Genomic DNA, 19,585 nt, shown 5'->3' on the forward strand with positions numbered 1-19,585 from the left:
TGTTTAACTCCATATCAGCATGGGTTTATGAGAAATCGCTCCTGTCAAACCAATCTAATCAGTTTTTATGAAGAGGTAAGCTATAGGCTGGACCACGGTGAGTCATTGGACGTGGTATATCTCGATTTTTCCAAAGCGTTTGATTCCGTGCCGCACAAGAGGTTGGTACACAAAATGAGAATGCTTGGTCTGGGGGAAAATGTGTGTAAATGGGTTAGTAACTGGCTTAGTGATAGAAAGCAGAGGGTGGTTATAAATGGTATAGTCTCTAACTGGGTCGCTGTGACCAGTGGGGTACCGCAGGGGTCAGTATTGGGACCTGTTCTCTTCAACATATTCATTAATGATCTGGTAGAAGGTTTACACGGTAAAATATCGATATTTGCAGATGATACAAAACTATGTAAAGCAGTTAATACAAGAGAAGATAGTATTCTGCTACAGATGGATCTGGATAAGTTGGAAACTTGGGCTGAAAGGTGGCAGATGAGGTTTAACAATGATAAATGTAAGGTTATACACATGGGAAGAAGGAATCAATATCACCATTACACACTGAATGGGAAACCACTGGGTAAATCTGACAGGGAGAAGGACTTGGGGATCCTAGTTAATGATAAACTTACCTGGAGCAGCCAGTGCCAGGCAGCAGCTGCCAAGGCAAACAGGATCATGGGGTGCATTAAAAGAGGTCTGGATACACATGATGAGAGCATTATACTGCCTCTGTACAAATCCCTAGTTAGACCGCACATGGAGTACTGTGTCCAGTTTTGGGCACCGGTGCTCAGGAAGGATATAATGGAACTAGAGAGAGTACAAAGGAGGGCAACAAAATTAATAAAGGGGATGGGAGAACTACAATACCCAGATAGATTAGCGAAATTAGGATTATTTAGTCTAGAAAAAAGACGACTGAGGGGCGATCTAATAACCATGTATAATTATATAAGGGGACAATACAAATATCTCGCTGAGGATCTGTTTATACCAAGGAAGGTGACGGGCACAAGGGAGCATTCTTTGCGTCTGGAGGAGAGAAGGTTTTTCCACCAACATAGAAGAGGATTCTTTACTGTTAGGGCAGTGAGAATCTGGAATTGCTTGCCTGAGGAGGTGGTGATGGCAAACTCAGTCGAGGGGTTCAAGAGAGGCCTGGATGTCTTCCTGGAGCAGAACAATATTGTATCATACAATTAGGTTCTGTAGAAGGACGTAGATCTGGGGATTTATTATGATGGAATTATAGGCTGAACTGGATGGACAAATGTCTTTTTTCGGCCTTACTAACTATGTTACTATGTTACTATGTTACTAAATGGGGCATGCCCAATCAACATCTTCCCTGACGATAAGTTGGTTGATGTTTCCAAACAGTTTAGTGTCTGCCGGACCTGTCGATATCAACAAGTTCAACTGACATTAGGTTAATGTATATGGGGCCTTTTTCTACATGATATTTAGATTCTTTGTTAACAGTTCTACCACATCAGATCGCAAGAATAAACTTGCACACATTGCTGTTATTGTCATTCCAATCTGCAGACCTTGGCAGACACCACAACATAACAACAAAGGCGACATTATTAGATAAAAGAACCTGTCAGGCGCCACAGGCATCTGTTAATTGATGGATCTTGTATATTGTTTCGCACTTTTCTGCTCTTCTACTGGTCCTTGCATGATTCCAAGACCAGTAAAAGAGCAGGAAAGTGTGAAATGATCATTGTCCCGCACATGTGCTCCTTCCCTTTCTGCAGCCAGTTTTAAATATGTTTTTCTGAAAAAAGACATTGGATTTTAAAGGACTGGTGAGTGCCGCTATTTTTTCTTCCTATATACCTGTTTGCATCTTATTTTGTGAGCACCTGGTACCTGCAGGCTTGATTGCTTAATCCAAAGTTTGGTTTAAGGACAAGTTCCCACACAGGTTGAATGATGCTGGCTTTCTCCTTGTTTTGTCTCCTCAATATTGGAAGGATCTGCCACAGTGTTCCAGCTCACCTTTAGCTAGATACTATCATGGTAAATAATATTTAGCCATTCATTCATTTTTAAATAGAGAAAGTAATATTATTATTAATAATTATTTACATGTAAATTCTGAATGTTATGTCTGATTTCTGATAAGATATTGTTTTGCTTGTGTTCTTAGTTGTAAGTTGTTCTTGTTATTTTGGTCTATTTTGTGAAGGCAGAGCATTATTACAGGTATGAATGTGTTTGATTATGGTCAGGGAGCCCAATCAAATCTTCATCTTAATCGACAATTGTTTATAAATAATTGTGATCTGCAAGCAAATATTTAGAGAAAACATGAGAAAAACCTTCCTCATAATGAAGTTCATTGCCATATAGTATTTGTACAAGAGTAAAATGTAGACAAGTGAAAAATAAACAACTTGCAACTATGTACTTAAGTTGATAGACTGACAAGAAGACCTAGAGAGATTGAAACTTAGCAACTATTAATTACTCTAAATGTAGACATAATACTTTAGAAACAAATATAACCTCAAGGTAATTCGGCTTGAAAGCCTATTCCAAAAGTCGGCTTGTATTAGTATGTAAAGGTGAGATGGTTAATACTTTCAATATTTATGATTATGATAAACCTCTGTGAGGTAAATTTGGTAATTCTTTATTGTTACTGTTATGAGCTCACCTGATGAAATGGATTCGATAAAGCCATAGATCAAGTTGAGCAACACAGACTAAAGGTGATGGCACAGTAGGCAGCAATTGCAAGGCAGCTCGTGAACAAGGAAAGCAGGGACTGCAGGATAGTAGAGTGACAAGAGGCGCAGGCACACCAGAAGACACAAATCCAGGAGGTTGTCTATACAAAGGACTCTGCAATTCTATATTAAGTTCACAACTTGCAGCAATCAAATGGTTAATGTCAGAGTTATGCTATCAGCAAACTAATGGTCAATGGCAGGGATGTATATAATCAGAAAATGAATGGATAACCACAGGCAGTAGTGATTAACAAGTGGCATAATAACAATGTAAAAAGTATTGGTATTTGCAGAGAAGAATTTGTCAAGCTTATAGCAGATGAATGGCTAACTGCAGGTCTGAGCATATAGATTATAAAACAAGCAGGAGTTCACTAAAGTAGTGACTAGGAAGCTAAAATAAATGGATGGTAAAGGAAAATACCTGAAGTGCACATATTAACTGAATGCAAAGCTCGCTGAATATTCAGACTGCACACAGTTGTCTGAGTCAGCTGTAAGGGACCTTTCGTGATGATGCTAAAGGAGTTCAAGTAACTCTGAACTACACCAAAAAGGAGGTGTCCATATGGAGCAGCACCAGGCGCTGGTGCCAGAATAGGTGAGTATCAGTCCAAAGCATAGCCATTTAACACTTCTAGAACCACCAAATGATATCAAGGAAGGCAAACTTTTAAGTATTGTAAGATAGCACTGTCCGGACAAATAACTATACGGGAAGCAGGGTACTGAAGTTGTGGTCTTATCATTGTCTTGAAACATGAGAAGGTCCATAGGATCCTCAGCTTAAATGTGGAGGCTGATTCTATAATATAGTTGGAGCCTTGGCAGACACCAAAAAAAGGACCCCTGTGCAGTAACAATATATGGGCTCATTATAATGCACAATTCCACCTGCTTTGGAGGTGGAAATGGGCCCCCTTATCTCTTGGGTCCGTGTGCAGCTGCACAGGTTGCACCAACGATAAATCTGCCCCTGATTCGAAGCCATGTTATAGATTTTGTATTGGAGAAAAGCAGATTCATGGTATGTCTCCGCTAATATATCAGCATTCTCACTATAATTGTACAATGTTATTCAGGACCTAGGTCTAAGGTTTGACTTTACATATCCAATAGCTGTGTTGCTGATTCATTGTATATCTCATATAAACAATCAGGTTATTTAATTTTTGTTGTTGTTTCTGCTATCTTATATTTTGGAAAAAGCCTTTTCAGTATTTAAAAAAAATTAAGCTAAATTTTTTTAATATTTCTGTCTTTAAGGACGATACCCACAACAAAGCAAAGGCACATATATACCAATTCCAATTGTGGAAGAGCTGGAAGAAGGAAAATGGGAAGCAAAAATTATTCTCAATGATTACAACTCTGTCACTCTATCAATATTGTCTGCCCCAAATTGCATCATAGGCAAATTCCGCCTGTATATTGCTGTATTGACTCCTTATGGAATACTGAGAACACCTAGAAAGTCTGACACTGACACTTATATACTCTTCAACCCTTGGTGCAAAGGTAAGAAAAAGGATTTTACAATAAATATTAAAATTAAGCTGGAATCAATAATAAACAAACATATATAAGCATAATATTGTAAAAAGTAGCTTTACAGAGCTTATTACAATGTGAAGCTTGGAAATAAATGTGTGAGTATGTATTAAAAGGAAACATTATTTCTATATCCATCTTTATTCATTCACAAACAAGATGCAGTTGCATACTCTGAATTGTATTTCCAATATAAATAATATGACACACATTACATACTAGCAGATATAAGCTTGTCCATTTACCCACTAACAAAGGAGTATTAGTGACTGTGTGTTAATGCATATTCATATACAAACAGGACAATACAGAAAGTATAACTACTGTTTTTTTCGGATTATAACATGCACTTTTTACCTCCAAATTTGTGAGGAAAATGGGGGTGCATCTTATAGTCTGAATGTAGCTAACTGTGGGCACGGCCGCGGTGGAGCATAACCTGCTCCTAGGAGGTTGGGTTGCTGCTGCATGAAGAGGGCAGAAGCTGCGGTCCCTGGGCTGGAAGGAGGGGGCTGTCATGGTGATGAGAGTCTGTGGCCCCTGAGCTTCAAGAAAATGTCGGCAGTAATGCAGGAGCAGAGTCCCTGCTCTGTACATTGATTTCTCGGTGCTGGGCTTCAGGAAAATGGCCTCCGGCCATTCAGTGGCATGTCCTCACTCAAGTCCGTCATCTGTCAAAGGAAATATAGGGGCCACGTTACTAGTAGCACAAAGGCACTGGAATAGCAAAATTAATTCTCACCTCCCAAAAGAAATCCAGCGAATTCTGTACTACAAAATTGTAATGCTCTTCTCCCATCTGGGCCACATAGTGTGCCTAAACCACATTTAGTATTAACAGTTGGTATTTCCATGGCCATGAGAGCCCACTTAATTTATAAGGTCCATGTTTCCAGAAGGAAGAGCTGGGCACAATGTGTAGTACCCAGTACTACAAAGTACTGGGTACTACAATGTATGGTCACTACAATGACAGATATTGCAATTTTCACTGTGCAGCATCTATTGCTGCTTATTTTTGGAAAACATTCATGGATTCAAAATTGTCACTAGACCTGTAGATAAATTCCCTTATAGAGCCATGTTTACCCATTTCCCATGTGAAAATGTAAAATACGGTATGTTGCTAAATGTGTAATTATTTTTGGGGTAAATGTGTAATTATTTTTTCTTTACCTCCCAATGGCATAAAATTCTGTGACACACTTGTGGTGACAATATGATCACTGCACCCTTCAATAAATTCATTGTGAGGTGCAGTTTGTAAAATGTAATCACTTATGGGTGTTCTGCTGCACTGGAATCTCAGGGGCTCTGCCAATGTGACATGGCACCCGAAAACCATAACAACAAAATCCTCACTATAATATGGTGCTCCTTCCCTTCTGAGATTTCCACTTTGCTGGAAAAGTATTTTATGATTCCATGTAGGGTATTTACACATTCAGGAGAAATTGCACAACGAAGTGTAAGGTCAATTTTTCCTATTACTCTTTATAAAAATTAAGAATTTGGTGGTAAAACAACATTTTATGGGGAACAATTTAATTATTCTATCTTCACCACCCATTGGTATAAAATTCTGTGCGGCACATGAGGTGTCAACATGCTCAATGCAACACTAGGTGAATTCCTTGAGAAGTGTAGTTTGTAACATAGGGTCATTTATGGAGGAATTCTGCTGTTCTGGCACCTCAGGAGCTCTACCAATGTGACATGGCAACCTCATCCATTCCAGGAAAATATGAACTCCAATATGGCGCTCCTTCCCTTTTGAGTTTGGCACTGTGACTCAAAAGCATTTTTTGATTAGATATGGTGTATTGACATACTCAAGAGTAATTGAGTAACAAATTGCACTCTTCAGTGTTTCCTATTCTACCTTTTCAAATTGAAAACATGGGGACAAAGCAACATTTTAGTGGGAAAAATGGTAATTTTCCATTGATTCTGTTTAATTTTATACAATTCTGTGAATCGCTTGAGGGTTAAAAATGCTCACTACCACTGTAGATAAATTCCTTACAAGAGGTGCAGTTTGCAAAATGAGGTCACTTGTGGGGGTTTCTGCTCTTTTTCCATGTCAGAGGCTCTTCAAATGTGACATGGCATCTGCAATCTTCTGTATGTCTGTCAAAATGGCGCTCCAGAATTCAATTGACGCTCCTTCCCTTCCGACCGTCGCCATGTGCCAAAACAGTAGTTTTCCACCACACATAAGATATCTGTGTACTCAGGAGAAATCACAAACAAATTGTTTCCCGTTACCCTTGTGAAAAAAGAAAAATTTGTGGCTGAAACAACATTTTTTCAAGAAAAATTATTTTTTTCATTTTCACGATTCAACGTTATAAAATTCTGTGAAGCATCTGTGGTTTCAAGGTCCTCAACACACCTCTAAATATGTTACTTGATGGCTGTAGCTTCCAAGATGCGGTCCCTGGTGGGAGATTTTGACTGCTTAGGCACATCAGGGGCTTTGCAAATGCGACATGGTGTCCACTATCTATTCCTCCCAATTTTGCGATCCAAAAGTCAAATGGTGCTACTTCTCTTCCAGATTCTTCCGTGCACCCAAACTCAGGAGAAACTGCACAAAAAATTGCATGGTCTACTTCCTCCTGTTATCCTTTTGAAAGTGCACAAATTGCTGTTGATGTAATACGTTTGTGGGAAAAAGTAACATTTACATATTTTCCTTCCTCATTGAATGTGGTTTTGAGTAAATATGAGCAAATTTGATTTGGTCCCTGCTTATTCGACAAGCTAATGCTGTAGATATAGTATATCTTGACTTCAGCAAAGCATTTGACAAAGTATCTCACACAATCCTTATTGGTAAAAATGACTAAGTATGGAATGGACAAGGCAACTCTAAGGTGAATTCATAACTGGCTTAGTGATTGGACCCAAAGAGTGGTCATAAATGGCTGCACATCCAGTTGGAAGAATGTCTCAAGTGGGGTACCACAGGGTTCTGTCCTGGGCCCTGTATTGTTCAAGATCTTTATCAATTATTTAGATGAAGGAATTGAGGGTAAACTGATTAAATTTGATGATGACCCAAAGCTAGGAGGGATAGCTAATACTAAAGAAGAGAGAGAGTATTCAAAAAGATATAAATAAACTGGAGCAGTGGGCAGCAACTAATAGAATTGTTTTTAATAGAGAAAAGTGCAAAGTACTACATCCTGGCAATAAAAATGGTAAAAGCATATACAGAATGGGAGGAATATGGCTAAGCAACAGCACGTGTGAAAAAGACTTGGGTATACTAATAGATCACAGACTGAACATGAGTAAACAGCTTGATGCAGCAGCAAATAAAGGCAAATGCAATTCAAACCATGTCCTATGAGGAACAGTTACAGGATTTGGGACTGCTTAGCTTCCAAAAAAGAAGACTGAGAGGAGACTTAAGAGCAGTCTACAAATATCTCAAGGGCTGTCACATTGAAGAAGGATTATCTTCATTCTCATTTGCACAAGCAAAGACTAGAAGCAATGGGATGAAACTGAATGGCAGGAGACAGATTAGATATTAGAAACAACTTTTTGACAATTAGGGTGATCAATAAGTGGAACAGGCTGCCATGAGAGTTGGTGAGTTCTCCTTCAATGGAAGCCTTCAAACATAGGCTGGACAGACATCTGGGATGATTTAGTGAATCCTGCTTTGAGCAGTGGGTTGGACAAGATGACCCAGGAGGTCCCTTTCAACTGTACCACTCTATGATTCCATGAATTGTGGGAGAAGAGCCTTGGTGAGAGAGGTAAAGAAAAACCCCAAGATCACTGTGGCTGAGCTCCAGAGATGCAATAGGGAGATGGGAGAAAGTTCCACAAGGTCAACTATCACTGCAGCCCTCCACCAGTGGGGCCTTTATGGAAGAGTGGCCCAAATGGAGCCTCTCCTCAGTGCAAGACATATGAAAGCCCTCATAGAGTTTGCTAGAAACACATGAAGGACTCCCAGACTATGAGAAATAAGATTCTCTGGTCTGATCAGATGATGATAGACCTTTCTGGTGATAATTCTAAGCGGTATGTTTGGAGAAAACCAGGCACTGCTCATCACCTGCCCAATACAATCCCAAAAGTGAAACCTGGTGGTGGCAGCATCATGCTATGGGGGTGTTTTTCAGCTGCAGGGACAGAACGACTGGTTGTCATTGAAGGAAACATGAATGCGGCCAACTACAAAGATATTCTGCATAAACACCTTTTCCAGAGTGGTCTGGACTTTAGGGTACCGTCACACTATACCATTTCGATCGCTACGACGGTACGATTCGTGACGTTCCAGCGATATCGTTACGATATCGCTGTGTCTGACACGCAGCAGCGATCAGGGATCCTGCTGAGAATCGTACGTCATAGCAGATCGTATGGAACTTTCTTTCATCGCTGGATCTCCCGCTGTCATCGCTAGATCGGTGTGTGTGACACCGATCTAGCGATGCGATCCAGCGATGCGTTCGCTTGTAACCAGGGTAAACATCGGGTAACTAAACGCAGGACCGCGCTTAGTAACCCGATGTTTACCCTGGTTACAAGCGTAAAACTAAAAAAAAAAAAACAGCACATACTTACATTCTGGTGTCCGTCAGGTCCCTTGCCGTCTGCTTCCCGCACTGTGACTGCCGGCCGTAAAGTGAAAGCAGAGCACAGCGGTGACGTGCTTTCACTTTCACTTTACGGCCGGCAGTCACAGTGCGGGAAGCAGACGGCAAGGGACCTGACGGACACCAGATGTAAGTATGTGCTGTTTGTTTTTTTTTAGTTTTACGCTTGTAACCAGGGTAAACATCGGGTTACTAAGCGCGGTCCTGCGCTTAGTTACCCGATGTTTACCCTGGTTACCCGGGGACCTGGGCATCGTTGGTCGCTGGAGAGCTGTCTGTGTGACAGCTCCCCAGCGACCACACTACGATTTACCTACGATCACGGCCAGGTCATATCGCTGGTCGTGATCGTAGGTAAATCGTATAGTGTGACGGTACCCTTAGACTTGGCTGAAGTTTCACCTTCCAACAAGACAATGACCCTAAGCACACAGCTAAAATAACAAAGGTGTGGATTTAGAACAACTCTGTGACCATTGTTGACTGGCCCAGCCAGAGCCCTGACCTAAACTCAATTGAGCATCTCTTGAGAGACCTGAACATGGCTGTCCACCAATGTTCACCATCCAATCTGACCAACTGGAGAGGATCTGCAAGGAAGAATGGTAGAGGATCCCCAAATCCAGGTGTGAAAAACTTGTTGCATAATTCCTAAGAAGACTAATGGCTGTACTAGCTCAAAAGGGTGATTCTACTCAATACTGAGCAGAAAAAGAAAAAAAGTGAGCGGCACAGCTCGACTTTGCAGAGATTATAAACTCAATATGGAGAGTTTCCCAACAAAAGGTAGTCCGATCAAGTGAAAGTCAGTGCTTGCGTGAAACAAAGTGTCCATGTAAATAAAAGAAATAGAAAAAACGCAATAGCACTCACCAATCAGTGGCAATTCAAACGTCCTTTATTAGAACATGCAGCAAATCATCTTCATGGTTCAAGGGAGGGAATGAAAGTAGGAGTCTTGCCTGTCGCACTCCTACTTTCACTCCCTCCCTTGAACCGTGAAGATGATTTGCTGCATGTTCTAATAAAGGACGTTTGAATTGCCACTGATTGGTGAGTGCTATTGCGTTTTTTCTATTTTTTTTATCTACTCAATACTGAGCAAAGGGTCTGAATACTTATGACCATGTGATATTTCAGTTTTTCTTTTTTAATAAATTTGCAAAAATTTCTACATTTCTGTTCTTTTTTCAGTCAAGATGGGGTGCAGAGTGTACATTAATGAGAAAAAAAATTAACTTTTTTGAATTTACCAAATGGCTGCAATGAAACAAAGAGTGAAAAATGTAAAGGGGTATGAATACTTTCCGTACCCACTGTATATAAACAAACAATTACATTATCTCTGTTAAATTGATCTGTACATACAGATTTAAAAAAAAAATGTTTCAAAGTTCTTAACATTTCTACTACTACAGATGATGCTGTTTACATGGATGATGAGAAAGAGATTGAAGAATATGTCATGAATGATGTTGGTGTAATTTTTCATGGAGAAGTTAACAATATAAAGACAAGAAGCTGGGAATATGGACAGGTGAGAATATTTTTGCAATGTAATTTTTGAAAACATCTATTTATAAAGGTTGGGGATGCCATATAGAAATAAAATATAGCAAATAAGCTTAGAATGGTATAATAAATAGAAGGCATCCTCACCAATCCTCTGCAACTTCTGTTCCTATGCTGCTGGTTCCTGCCGTATTCTATTCCTTGATCAAGTTTCAACTCACAGGAAATAGTAGGAAATGCTCTGGGCCAATCACTTGCTGAGGTATGTCATTGCTGCAGCTAGTAATTGGCTGAGCTGGCATTTCCAATCATTTACTGGGTGCTGAAGCAGGATCAAGGAATAGAGAGCAGGAGTGACAGGGTGCCAGTAAATTCAATATCACTTCTGCTATTTTGTAAAAACTATACTGTGCTCTCTTCCCCGAGCATTTTTTCAGCAGGATAACTGATTTATGTAGACAATGTGTCATTTAGGATCCTAATTTATTAGCTAGTGTGAAGAGTGAATAGAAAGATCATCTATTGCTTTGGTGGTCCAGTAAAACCCATTCATAACACTAGCAGTCATTTGATTTTAATTGGAATTGTGGAATGCTTAAATTTCCCTGCCATGGTGATACAAAAGAGTTGGACATTTGGTGGGCTCCCTATAGATTATAGATAACTCCTAGTGGTCTAAAGTCCCCCAAGCACATTAGATAGCTGTTGGTTAAATGATCTCTTGAACAGCTATCTTCCACTGCATCCTTCAAACACAGGAGTACTAGGCTCGGCCGAGCTCTCCAGTGTTCTCTATGAGAGAACTGCTTCCACACTCCTCAGACAACAGCAAATATCAAAAAAATCCAACATGCTGGACCCCTCTCTCCAAAACATTGTGTTTGGAGGAAAATTGACCTTGCCAAAATAGGCAGGTTCAGTAACCTTTAGACCTTAAATTTAATCTGCATGTAAGCCATAAAGTCCCAATCCATTTTTCTTTTTTTTTTCACTATTTGTTAGCTAAAGCTTTAGTCACACTAAACGACTTACCAACGATCACGACCAGCGATACGATCTGGCCGTGATCGTTGGTAAGTCGTTGTGTGGTTGCTGGGGAGCTGTCACTCAGACAGCTCTCTCCAGCGACCAACGATCAGGGGAACGACTTCGGCATCGTTGAAACTGTCTTCAACGATGCCGAAGTCCCCCTGCAGCACCCAGGTAACCAGGGTAAACATCGGGTTACTAAGTGCAGGGCCACGCTTAGTAACCCGATATTTACCCTGGTTACCATTGTAAACGTAAAAAAAAAAACACTACATACTCACATTCTGATGTCTGTCACATCCCCCGCCGGCGTCCACAGGGTTAAAACTGCTTTCGGCAAGAGCGCTGCTAATGCACGCGCTGCTGCCGAGAGTTTCCCTGCACTGACTGTGTCAGCGCCGGCAGTAACAGTGTGTGCTCTGCTTTATGGCCAGCACTGACACAGTCAGTGCAGGGAAACTCTTGGCCGGAGCGCGTGCATTAGCAGCGCTCCTGCCGAAAGCCGTTTTAACCCTGGTTACAAGTGAACACATCGCTGGATCGGCGTCACACACGCCGATCCAGCGATGACAGCGGGTGATCAGCGACCAAAAAATGGTCCTGATCATTCCCCAACGACCAACGATCTCCCAGCAGGGGCCTGATCGTTGGTCGCTGTCACACATAGCGAGATCGTTAGCGGAACGTTGCTACGTCACCAAAAGCGTGACGTTGCAACGATATCATTAACGATATTGTTATGTGTGACGGTACCTTAAGAGTAAAGTATGCTCAGTGTATATATTACAATACTTATCCATCGCTGTCTTCTGCCATTTCTAGCATATTCTAGTGTTTATGTGTGGACCGGAAGTCTCTTTCTTAGGCTGCCGTCACACTAGCAGTATTTGGTCAGTATTTTACATCAGTATTTGTAAGCCAAAACTAGGAGTGGAACAATTAGAGGAAAAGTATAATAGAAACATATGCACCACTTCTGCATTTATCACCCACTCCTGGTTTTGGCTTACAAATACTGATGTAAAATACTGACTGAATCCTGCTAGTGTGACGGCATCCTTATAGTAAGCCTATGAGAATCATAACGAGGCTCACATAGACTTACATAAAGGAAGGAAGTATTGGTCTGCGGTATTAGCCAGCAAATAAGAGCTGTGTAATTTATGAAGGAAGCAAGAATTGCCAAAGATGTGAAGGAAGAGGGACTCAGATACACCCTGTATTAGACATAAAGTAGGGCCTCATATTAATTTTGTTCAAATTGTGATGTACTGATACTCATAATCTCATAAAGACTATGCACTAAGTACAAAGCATACCAAGAATTACAAGCAGGGTCATCCATATACTCTTGAATTTCATTCAAAAATTGTGAACAAATTATAGGTGTGGTACTTCCACATTCAGAAAAAGTCTGAACACAGTGCAAAGACAGCCAAAAATTACAAGCAACATCAACCGCACATCTTTCAAGGCACCAACTTTAGTATTTCAGTCAAACATTGTGAACAAAATGTAGTTGTAGTACTCCCACATTAATAAAAGGCCTGCACAGAGTGCAAAACCTACCAAACATTACAAGCAGGGCCATCCATACATCCTTCAAGGCACCAACTGTAGCATATGATTCAAATATTGTGAACCAAGTGTAGTGTTTTTCTCACAATCATAAAAGTTATGCACTAAGTCCAAAGTCTTTCAAAAATACAAGCAGGATCATTCATACACCGCCCATGGCACCAACGGGAGTATCTCTTTCAAATATTGTGAACAAAGTGTAGTTGTGTTACTACCTGACTCATAAAAAGTCTGCAGACAGTGAAAAGCCAGCCAAACATTACAAATAGGGTCAACCATACACCCTTCAAGGCACAAACTTTAGTATCTCAGTCAAATGTTGTGAACAAAATGTAGTTGTGGTACTCTCACACTCATGAAAGGATTGAACTAAGGAGAAAGCTTGCCAAAAATTACAAACAGGGTCATCCATGCACCCTTGAAGGCTTCAACTGTAGTATCTCATTCAAATAATGTGAACAAAGTGTAGTTGTGGTTCTTCCACACTCAAAAAAGATCTGCACACAGTGCAAAGACTGCCAAAAAATACAAGCAGGGTCATTCATACACCAACTGGTGTATTTCATAAAAAATTAGGAAAGTGTAGTTGTTGAACTTCTACATTCATAAAGGCTTTGCACACAGTGCAAAGTCAGGAAAAAAATTATAAGTATAATCATCCAGTCAAGACCCATGAACAGGGCCGGCGTCAGCACCCGGCACAGCGGGCAAATGCCGGGGCCCTGGGGAGAGAGGGGGGCCCACTCACACTGTCATAGATACAGCTGGGAGAGCAGAGCAGGAGATAACATGCTCTCTCCGCCCACAAAGTCACTGCTGGCTGCGTTCTCTTAACCCCTATGTGCCAGCTCTGACACAAGCATCTTATCACTCAGTGAGTTGCAGCCAGGCAGGCACACATAGGGGTTAAGAGAAGGCAGCCAGCATGACATTGTTTGTGGGGGGAGAGAGCACATTCTCTGCTCTGATCTCCGCCCCTAGCTGGCTGCTGTGCTGCTGAAGTTATGAGGCAGATTCAGGAGGAGCTCCTACTCCTACCAGTGCATGAGTGAGTGGCGCTGCTATATACTATGTGGGCTGCTATATGCTACGTGGGCTGCTATATACTACATGGGCTGCTATATACTACATGGGCTGCTATATACTACGTGGGCAGTGTTATATACTACATGGCTGTGTTTATATGCGATCATGAATCAGGGTATGTGTTAAAGGGGGGGCCCACTGAGACTCTTTCGCCCGGGGCCCTCAAAAACCTGGAGCCGGCCCTGCCCATGAACAACTGGCGGGCCTCATTAAAATATTGAAGATTAAAAACACTTTATGTGCTGCTGATTTCTGATGATGTGGAAAAGTCAGGGCTAAACCAGGCTTTGTTCATTTTTATAAACATACTGACCAGCTATGCAGTTATTAAACTGCGGGCTGAATCAAAAAAGTGTTGTTGCTTTTTTTATAAAAAGTTATAACTTTATTAATACATACATTACACATATAATTTAAAACAATGCCTCTGAACCACATATAATATCAAAAATAATGGTAAGTGCAAAAAATCACAATATTAGCAGATCAACACTGATTAGCATTAAGAAAATTTACAGAGCACTTTAGTTATTATGGCATACAGATAAAGTATTTCGATTTTTGTATAAATGTTGTATACACTGTATATCCAAAAAACTGTAAAGAACTGGCTACATGCAATGTGCATCACAAATACATAGACCAGATAAATCAGAATTATACTGACCAAAATGCCCTACTTAATCTAAATGGTAAGACCACAATTGTATAAGTGCAGCTCAAATCTACACGAAAATATGTAGACTTTATTAATCAGCATTTCAACATCATAAGACTAGTGAAATAATTTACAAACTGGTACATCAAAATTATATTGCCAAAATGCCCTCTTATATAGCTGCAGCTCAAACTTGCACGGAAATAGTAGCTTTTATTTAACCAGTAAGTAAACACCGTAAGACTGGTGCAATTGCCTATTGCTGAAAGATTGTATCAACTCCATAAGACCAGTATAATCAAATGTTGCTGACACATGAGTAGGCACACACAAAATGAATAAACTAAATGATCTGAGTAAATACAGATTACCTAGAGACGCGGTGATCCTTGCTTACAGCCACATGGCACGCTGATCCTTGCCAGACCCGGACGCATGTTTCATGACAGCTTCCTCCTGGGACTTGTTCATTTTTATCAGAGTGAGCCCGTCAGCATGTCACGTCAGCCTGTCAGCATTTTCTGTCGAGGGCCAAAAGCACCTTTCTTCTATGACTCCCCTGGCGGCACTAAAAACTCACTCAGACAAGACACTAGCGGCAGGGTAGCACAATACCTCCAAGGCATAGAGGGAGAGCTCATGCCAGGTGTCCAGCTTTGAGACTCAATAGTTGAAGGTCGCAAAAGAATTAGGGAGTACTCTGTTTTTTCAGCCAGGTATTGCTTGACCATCTTTTTCCCTTGACCCCCAGAGCTTTTTTCATTTTCGTTTTTCGCTCCCCTTCTTTCCAGAGCCATATTTTATTTATTTTTCTGTCAATATGGCCATGTGAGGGCTTATTTTTTGCGGGATGAGTTGTACTTTTGAACGTTATCATTGGTTTTACCATGTCCTGTAAGAGAAAATAGGAAAAAATTCCAAGTGCAATGAAATTGCGTGACATTTCTTGAAAAAGGAGTCACTGAGACCCTGAAGCGTGTTGAATAAACCACCATTACTACCTCATCATGTCTTGAAATTATATTGTTGCAGCAGCACAGAAAACATCCACACACCTCTTATACATTGCATGCACTGTGAGCTTTGAGGTCTTATATAGACAGGTGTGTGCCTTTCCAAATCAAGTCCCATCAGTTTAATTAAACACAGCTGGACTCCAATGAGGGAGTAGAAGCATCTCAAGGAGTATTACAAGGAAATGGACAGAATGTGACTTAAATATGAGTGTTCAGTTTTTGTTTTTTATTAGATTTGCAAAGATTTCTACAGTTCTGTTTTTTTAAGTTAAGATTGGGTGCAGAGTGTACAAATAATGTGAAAAAAATGAACTTTTTTGAATTTACCAAATGGCTGCTATGAAGCAAAGAGTAAAAAATTTAAAGGGGTCTGAATACTTTCTAAACCCACTGCGACCAAAACTTTTGCATTTTTTTAAAGGTGTGATCACTTCTGTCTGGTTGTTATAATGCCATTTTCCTGGTGATGAATTGAAAGTGCATGAAGTTGCAATCATGCAAGACCTTAATTTTAACCAAAATGCTTTAAAATATACAGTGGGGGAAATAAGTATTTGATCCCTTGCTGATTTTGTAAGTTTGCCCACTGACAAAGACAGGAACAGTCTATAATTTATAATTTTAAGGGTTAATTTTAACATTGAGAGAGATTATATAAAAAAAATGACACTGTATAAATTACAAAAATGTATTTGCATTTTGCAGTGGGAAATAAGTATTTCATCCCTCTGGCAAACAAGATGTAATACTTGGAGGCAAAACCCTTGTTGACAAGCAAAGCAGTCAGAAGTTTTTTGTAGTTGATGATGAGGTTTTTGCACGTCAGGAGGAATTTTAGCCCACTCCTCTTTGCATATCATCTGTAAATCATTAAGATTTTGAGGCTGTTGCCTGGCAACTCGGAGCTTCAACTCCCTCCATAAGTTTTCTATGGGATTAAGGTCTAGAGACTGGTAAGGCACCTTATTGTGCTTCTTTTTGAGCCATTCCTTTGTTGCCTTAGCTGTGTGTTTTGGGTAATTGTCTTGCTGGAAGACCCAGTCATGACCTATTTTTAATGTCCTGGTGGAGTGAAGGAGGTTGTAACCCAGGATTTAACAATACATGACTCTATCCATTCTCCCATTGATGTGGTGAAGTAGTCCTGTACCATTAGCAGAGAAATACCCCCAAAACATAATGTTTCCACCTCTATGCTTGACAGGTGGGACGGAGTTCTTTGGGTCATAGGCAGCATTTTTCTTCCCCCAATCACGGCGAGTTGAGTTAATGTCAAAGACCTCAATCTTTGTCTCATCTGACCACAGCACCTTCTCCCAATCACTCACAGAACTATCCAGGTGCTCAATAGCAAATTTCAGACTGGCCTGCACATGTGCCTTCTTGAGCAAGGGCACTTGCGGGCACTGCAGGATTTTAAACCTTTATGACGTAATGTGTTACCAATGGTTTTCTTGGTGATTGTGGTCCCAGACATCTTGCGATCGTTAACAAGTTCCTTGCGTAGTTTTATGCTGATCTCTTACCTTCTTCATGATCAACAACCAAAAAAATAATGGACACCAGAGCTAAAAAATTTAACAACTTTTATTGAGAACCAAATTTCTAAAATGTTACACGTAAATATTAAAAATACAAGTAAAAAAGATGCAATTAAAAAAGTAAAAATACAAGTAAGAAATTTGGTTCTCAATAAAAGTTGTTATATTTTTTAGCTCTGATGTCCATTATTTTTTTGGTTGTCTATTAAATTTAATATGGCGGAGCATATATGCTGTTTGCTCTTTGTATAGGTTTACTTCTTCATGATCAAGGATACCCGACGAGGTGAGATCTTGCATGGTGCCCCAGATCAATGTCGATTGACAGTCATTTTGTATTTCTTCCATTTTCTTACTGCTGCACCATTTTTCTCCTCAGCCAGCGTCTTACTTATGGTTTTGCAGCCCATTCCAGCTTTGTGCAGGACTATGATCTTGTCCCTGACATCCTTAGAAAGCTTTTTGGTCTTGCCCAAGTGTAGAGGTTAGAGTCTGACTGATTAATTGAGTCTGTGGACAGGAGTCTTTTATAAAGGTGACTATTTAAGACAGCTGTCTTTAATGCAGGTAACAAGTTGATTAGGAGCATCTAACTGGTCTGTAGGAGCCAGAACTCTTAATGGTTGGTAGGGGATCAAATACTTATTTCTCACTACAAAATGCAAATAAATGTATCCAATTTATCCAATGTGATTTTCTGGATTTTATTTTTGATATTCTCTCTCTCAATGGTAAATTACCCTACCCTCAAAATTGTAGACTGTTCATGTCTTTGTCATTTTGTCATTTTGTAACATAACCTCTTGCTTTGATTAATGCACAAACACCAAAGGTCATTGAAGACATACAAGACATCCTCAGGGATCTTGCTCCATTCCATTTCCAAATCTACAAACAGTTCATCTTTATTGCTATGGTTACAGGCCCCAACTCGTCACCCTAACTCATCCAAAAAGTGCTTGGCCATTGCAATAGGCAAACATCTTTCTTTACTATTTTTGACTAAATTGAATGTGTGCTTAGGATCATTGTCTTGCTGGAATTTCCTTCCCCTGCCTGCTTTGGTTTTACCATATGACAGCATTACATTCTCCAGTATATCCTTGTACATGGTAGCATTCATATTTCCATCGATTTCCAGTGCAGAGGGCCAATAGGCAGATGCAGAAAAGCAGCTGCCAAATCATGACATTGCCACCACTTGTCATGCACAATGTGGGAAGACTCAGTCTGAGTCAAAACGCTGCCGTGATGGGCTATTAAACAGAAGAACATCTATTTTTCACTTTGAATGGTGTGCTGACTCCATTTTTTTAATTTCTAGATATAGATATATAGATATATATATATATACACACTGTTCTTTATATTTACAGCTAAGGGTCTATTATAGTAGGTATTGGCTAAACTTAAATCCGCAACCTAATGGGTGTCACTCTCATTACTGGACCTACCCTTGTTGTATTTCCTCTAGGCGCCTCAACATGTCACACAGGCCCTAATGGAGGTCACCAGTATTTCCCTCAAGGCCACAAGTCTTGGATTGGTGAATTACTTGGTACACAATACTCTCGTCACACTACCATTTTTGTTCCCTGAAGCCTAGCCCCGCCCGACACTCTTTACCATTTGTATATGCTGTAAGTAATAGATCACACAAACGACCTCTGTAGCCGCATCTCCCTCTTACCCTAACAAAATGAAGGAGAACTCAGCGTCTTGCTTAGTCTCACTCTGTACAGAGAGTTACTGCTGCTTCTTCAGCTTCTGCCATTAAAGCCAGTGCTGGTCAGCAGCGAGCAGACTTCTCTGGGACTAAGTCCTTGTCTGCACACACTGAGCATGCCCAGGGCAAGATCTCCCGTTGGAGATCGAGGGTCATGTGCTCAGGCTCTGCAGCACATTCCATTGGTCCTCTTGGCAGGTCTTGGAAGGGCAAAGTTTCTGTGGCCACTTCCTGTGCTGCAACTATATAAACTGCGCATGACCGCACGGCCATGCGCTAGTGTACATTTGCTTACGTGTGTTTGTTGTGAGTGCAAGTCGTCCTTGGATACCCCTTCCCTATTGAATATCTGTTCGCGGAAGGTGTATGGTTGCTATCTAGCGCCCGACTTATCCTACAGCACTAATCACACGTTACAGCGTCCAGTTGCTGTGACCGCCAGTACGGCGCCGTGCACTTCCTCTGTGCTTTCCTTACCCAAGCCTGGGTGGTTAGTGGCGTTCGTCAGTGCGGCACCGCATG

General features: G+C 40.6%; 1 protein-coding gene across 1 annotated transcript in view; it reads left to right on the forward strand.

Moving 5' to 3' along the window:
* The window catches only part of F13A1 (coagulation factor XIII A chain), a 421,197-nt gene that overhangs the window by 147,690 nt on the left and 253,922 nt on the right, over positions 1-19,585 (forward strand). Inside the window, exons 4-5 of the mRNA XM_069730705.1 lie at positions 4,008-4,259; positions 10,336-10,454. Of these exons, the coding sequence (XP_069586806.1) occupies positions 4,008-4,259; positions 10,336-10,454 (371 nt within the window). The remainder of the gene's footprint in view (positions 1-4,007; positions 4,260-10,335; positions 10,455-19,585) is intronic.

Source organism: Ranitomeya imitator, chromosome 6, assembly GCF_032444005.1.
Source record: "Ranitomeya imitator isolate aRanImi1 chromosome 6, aRanImi1.pri, whole genome shotgun sequence".
NCBI lineage: Eukaryota > Metazoa > Chordata > Amphibia > Anura > Dendrobatidae > Ranitomeya > Ranitomeya imitator.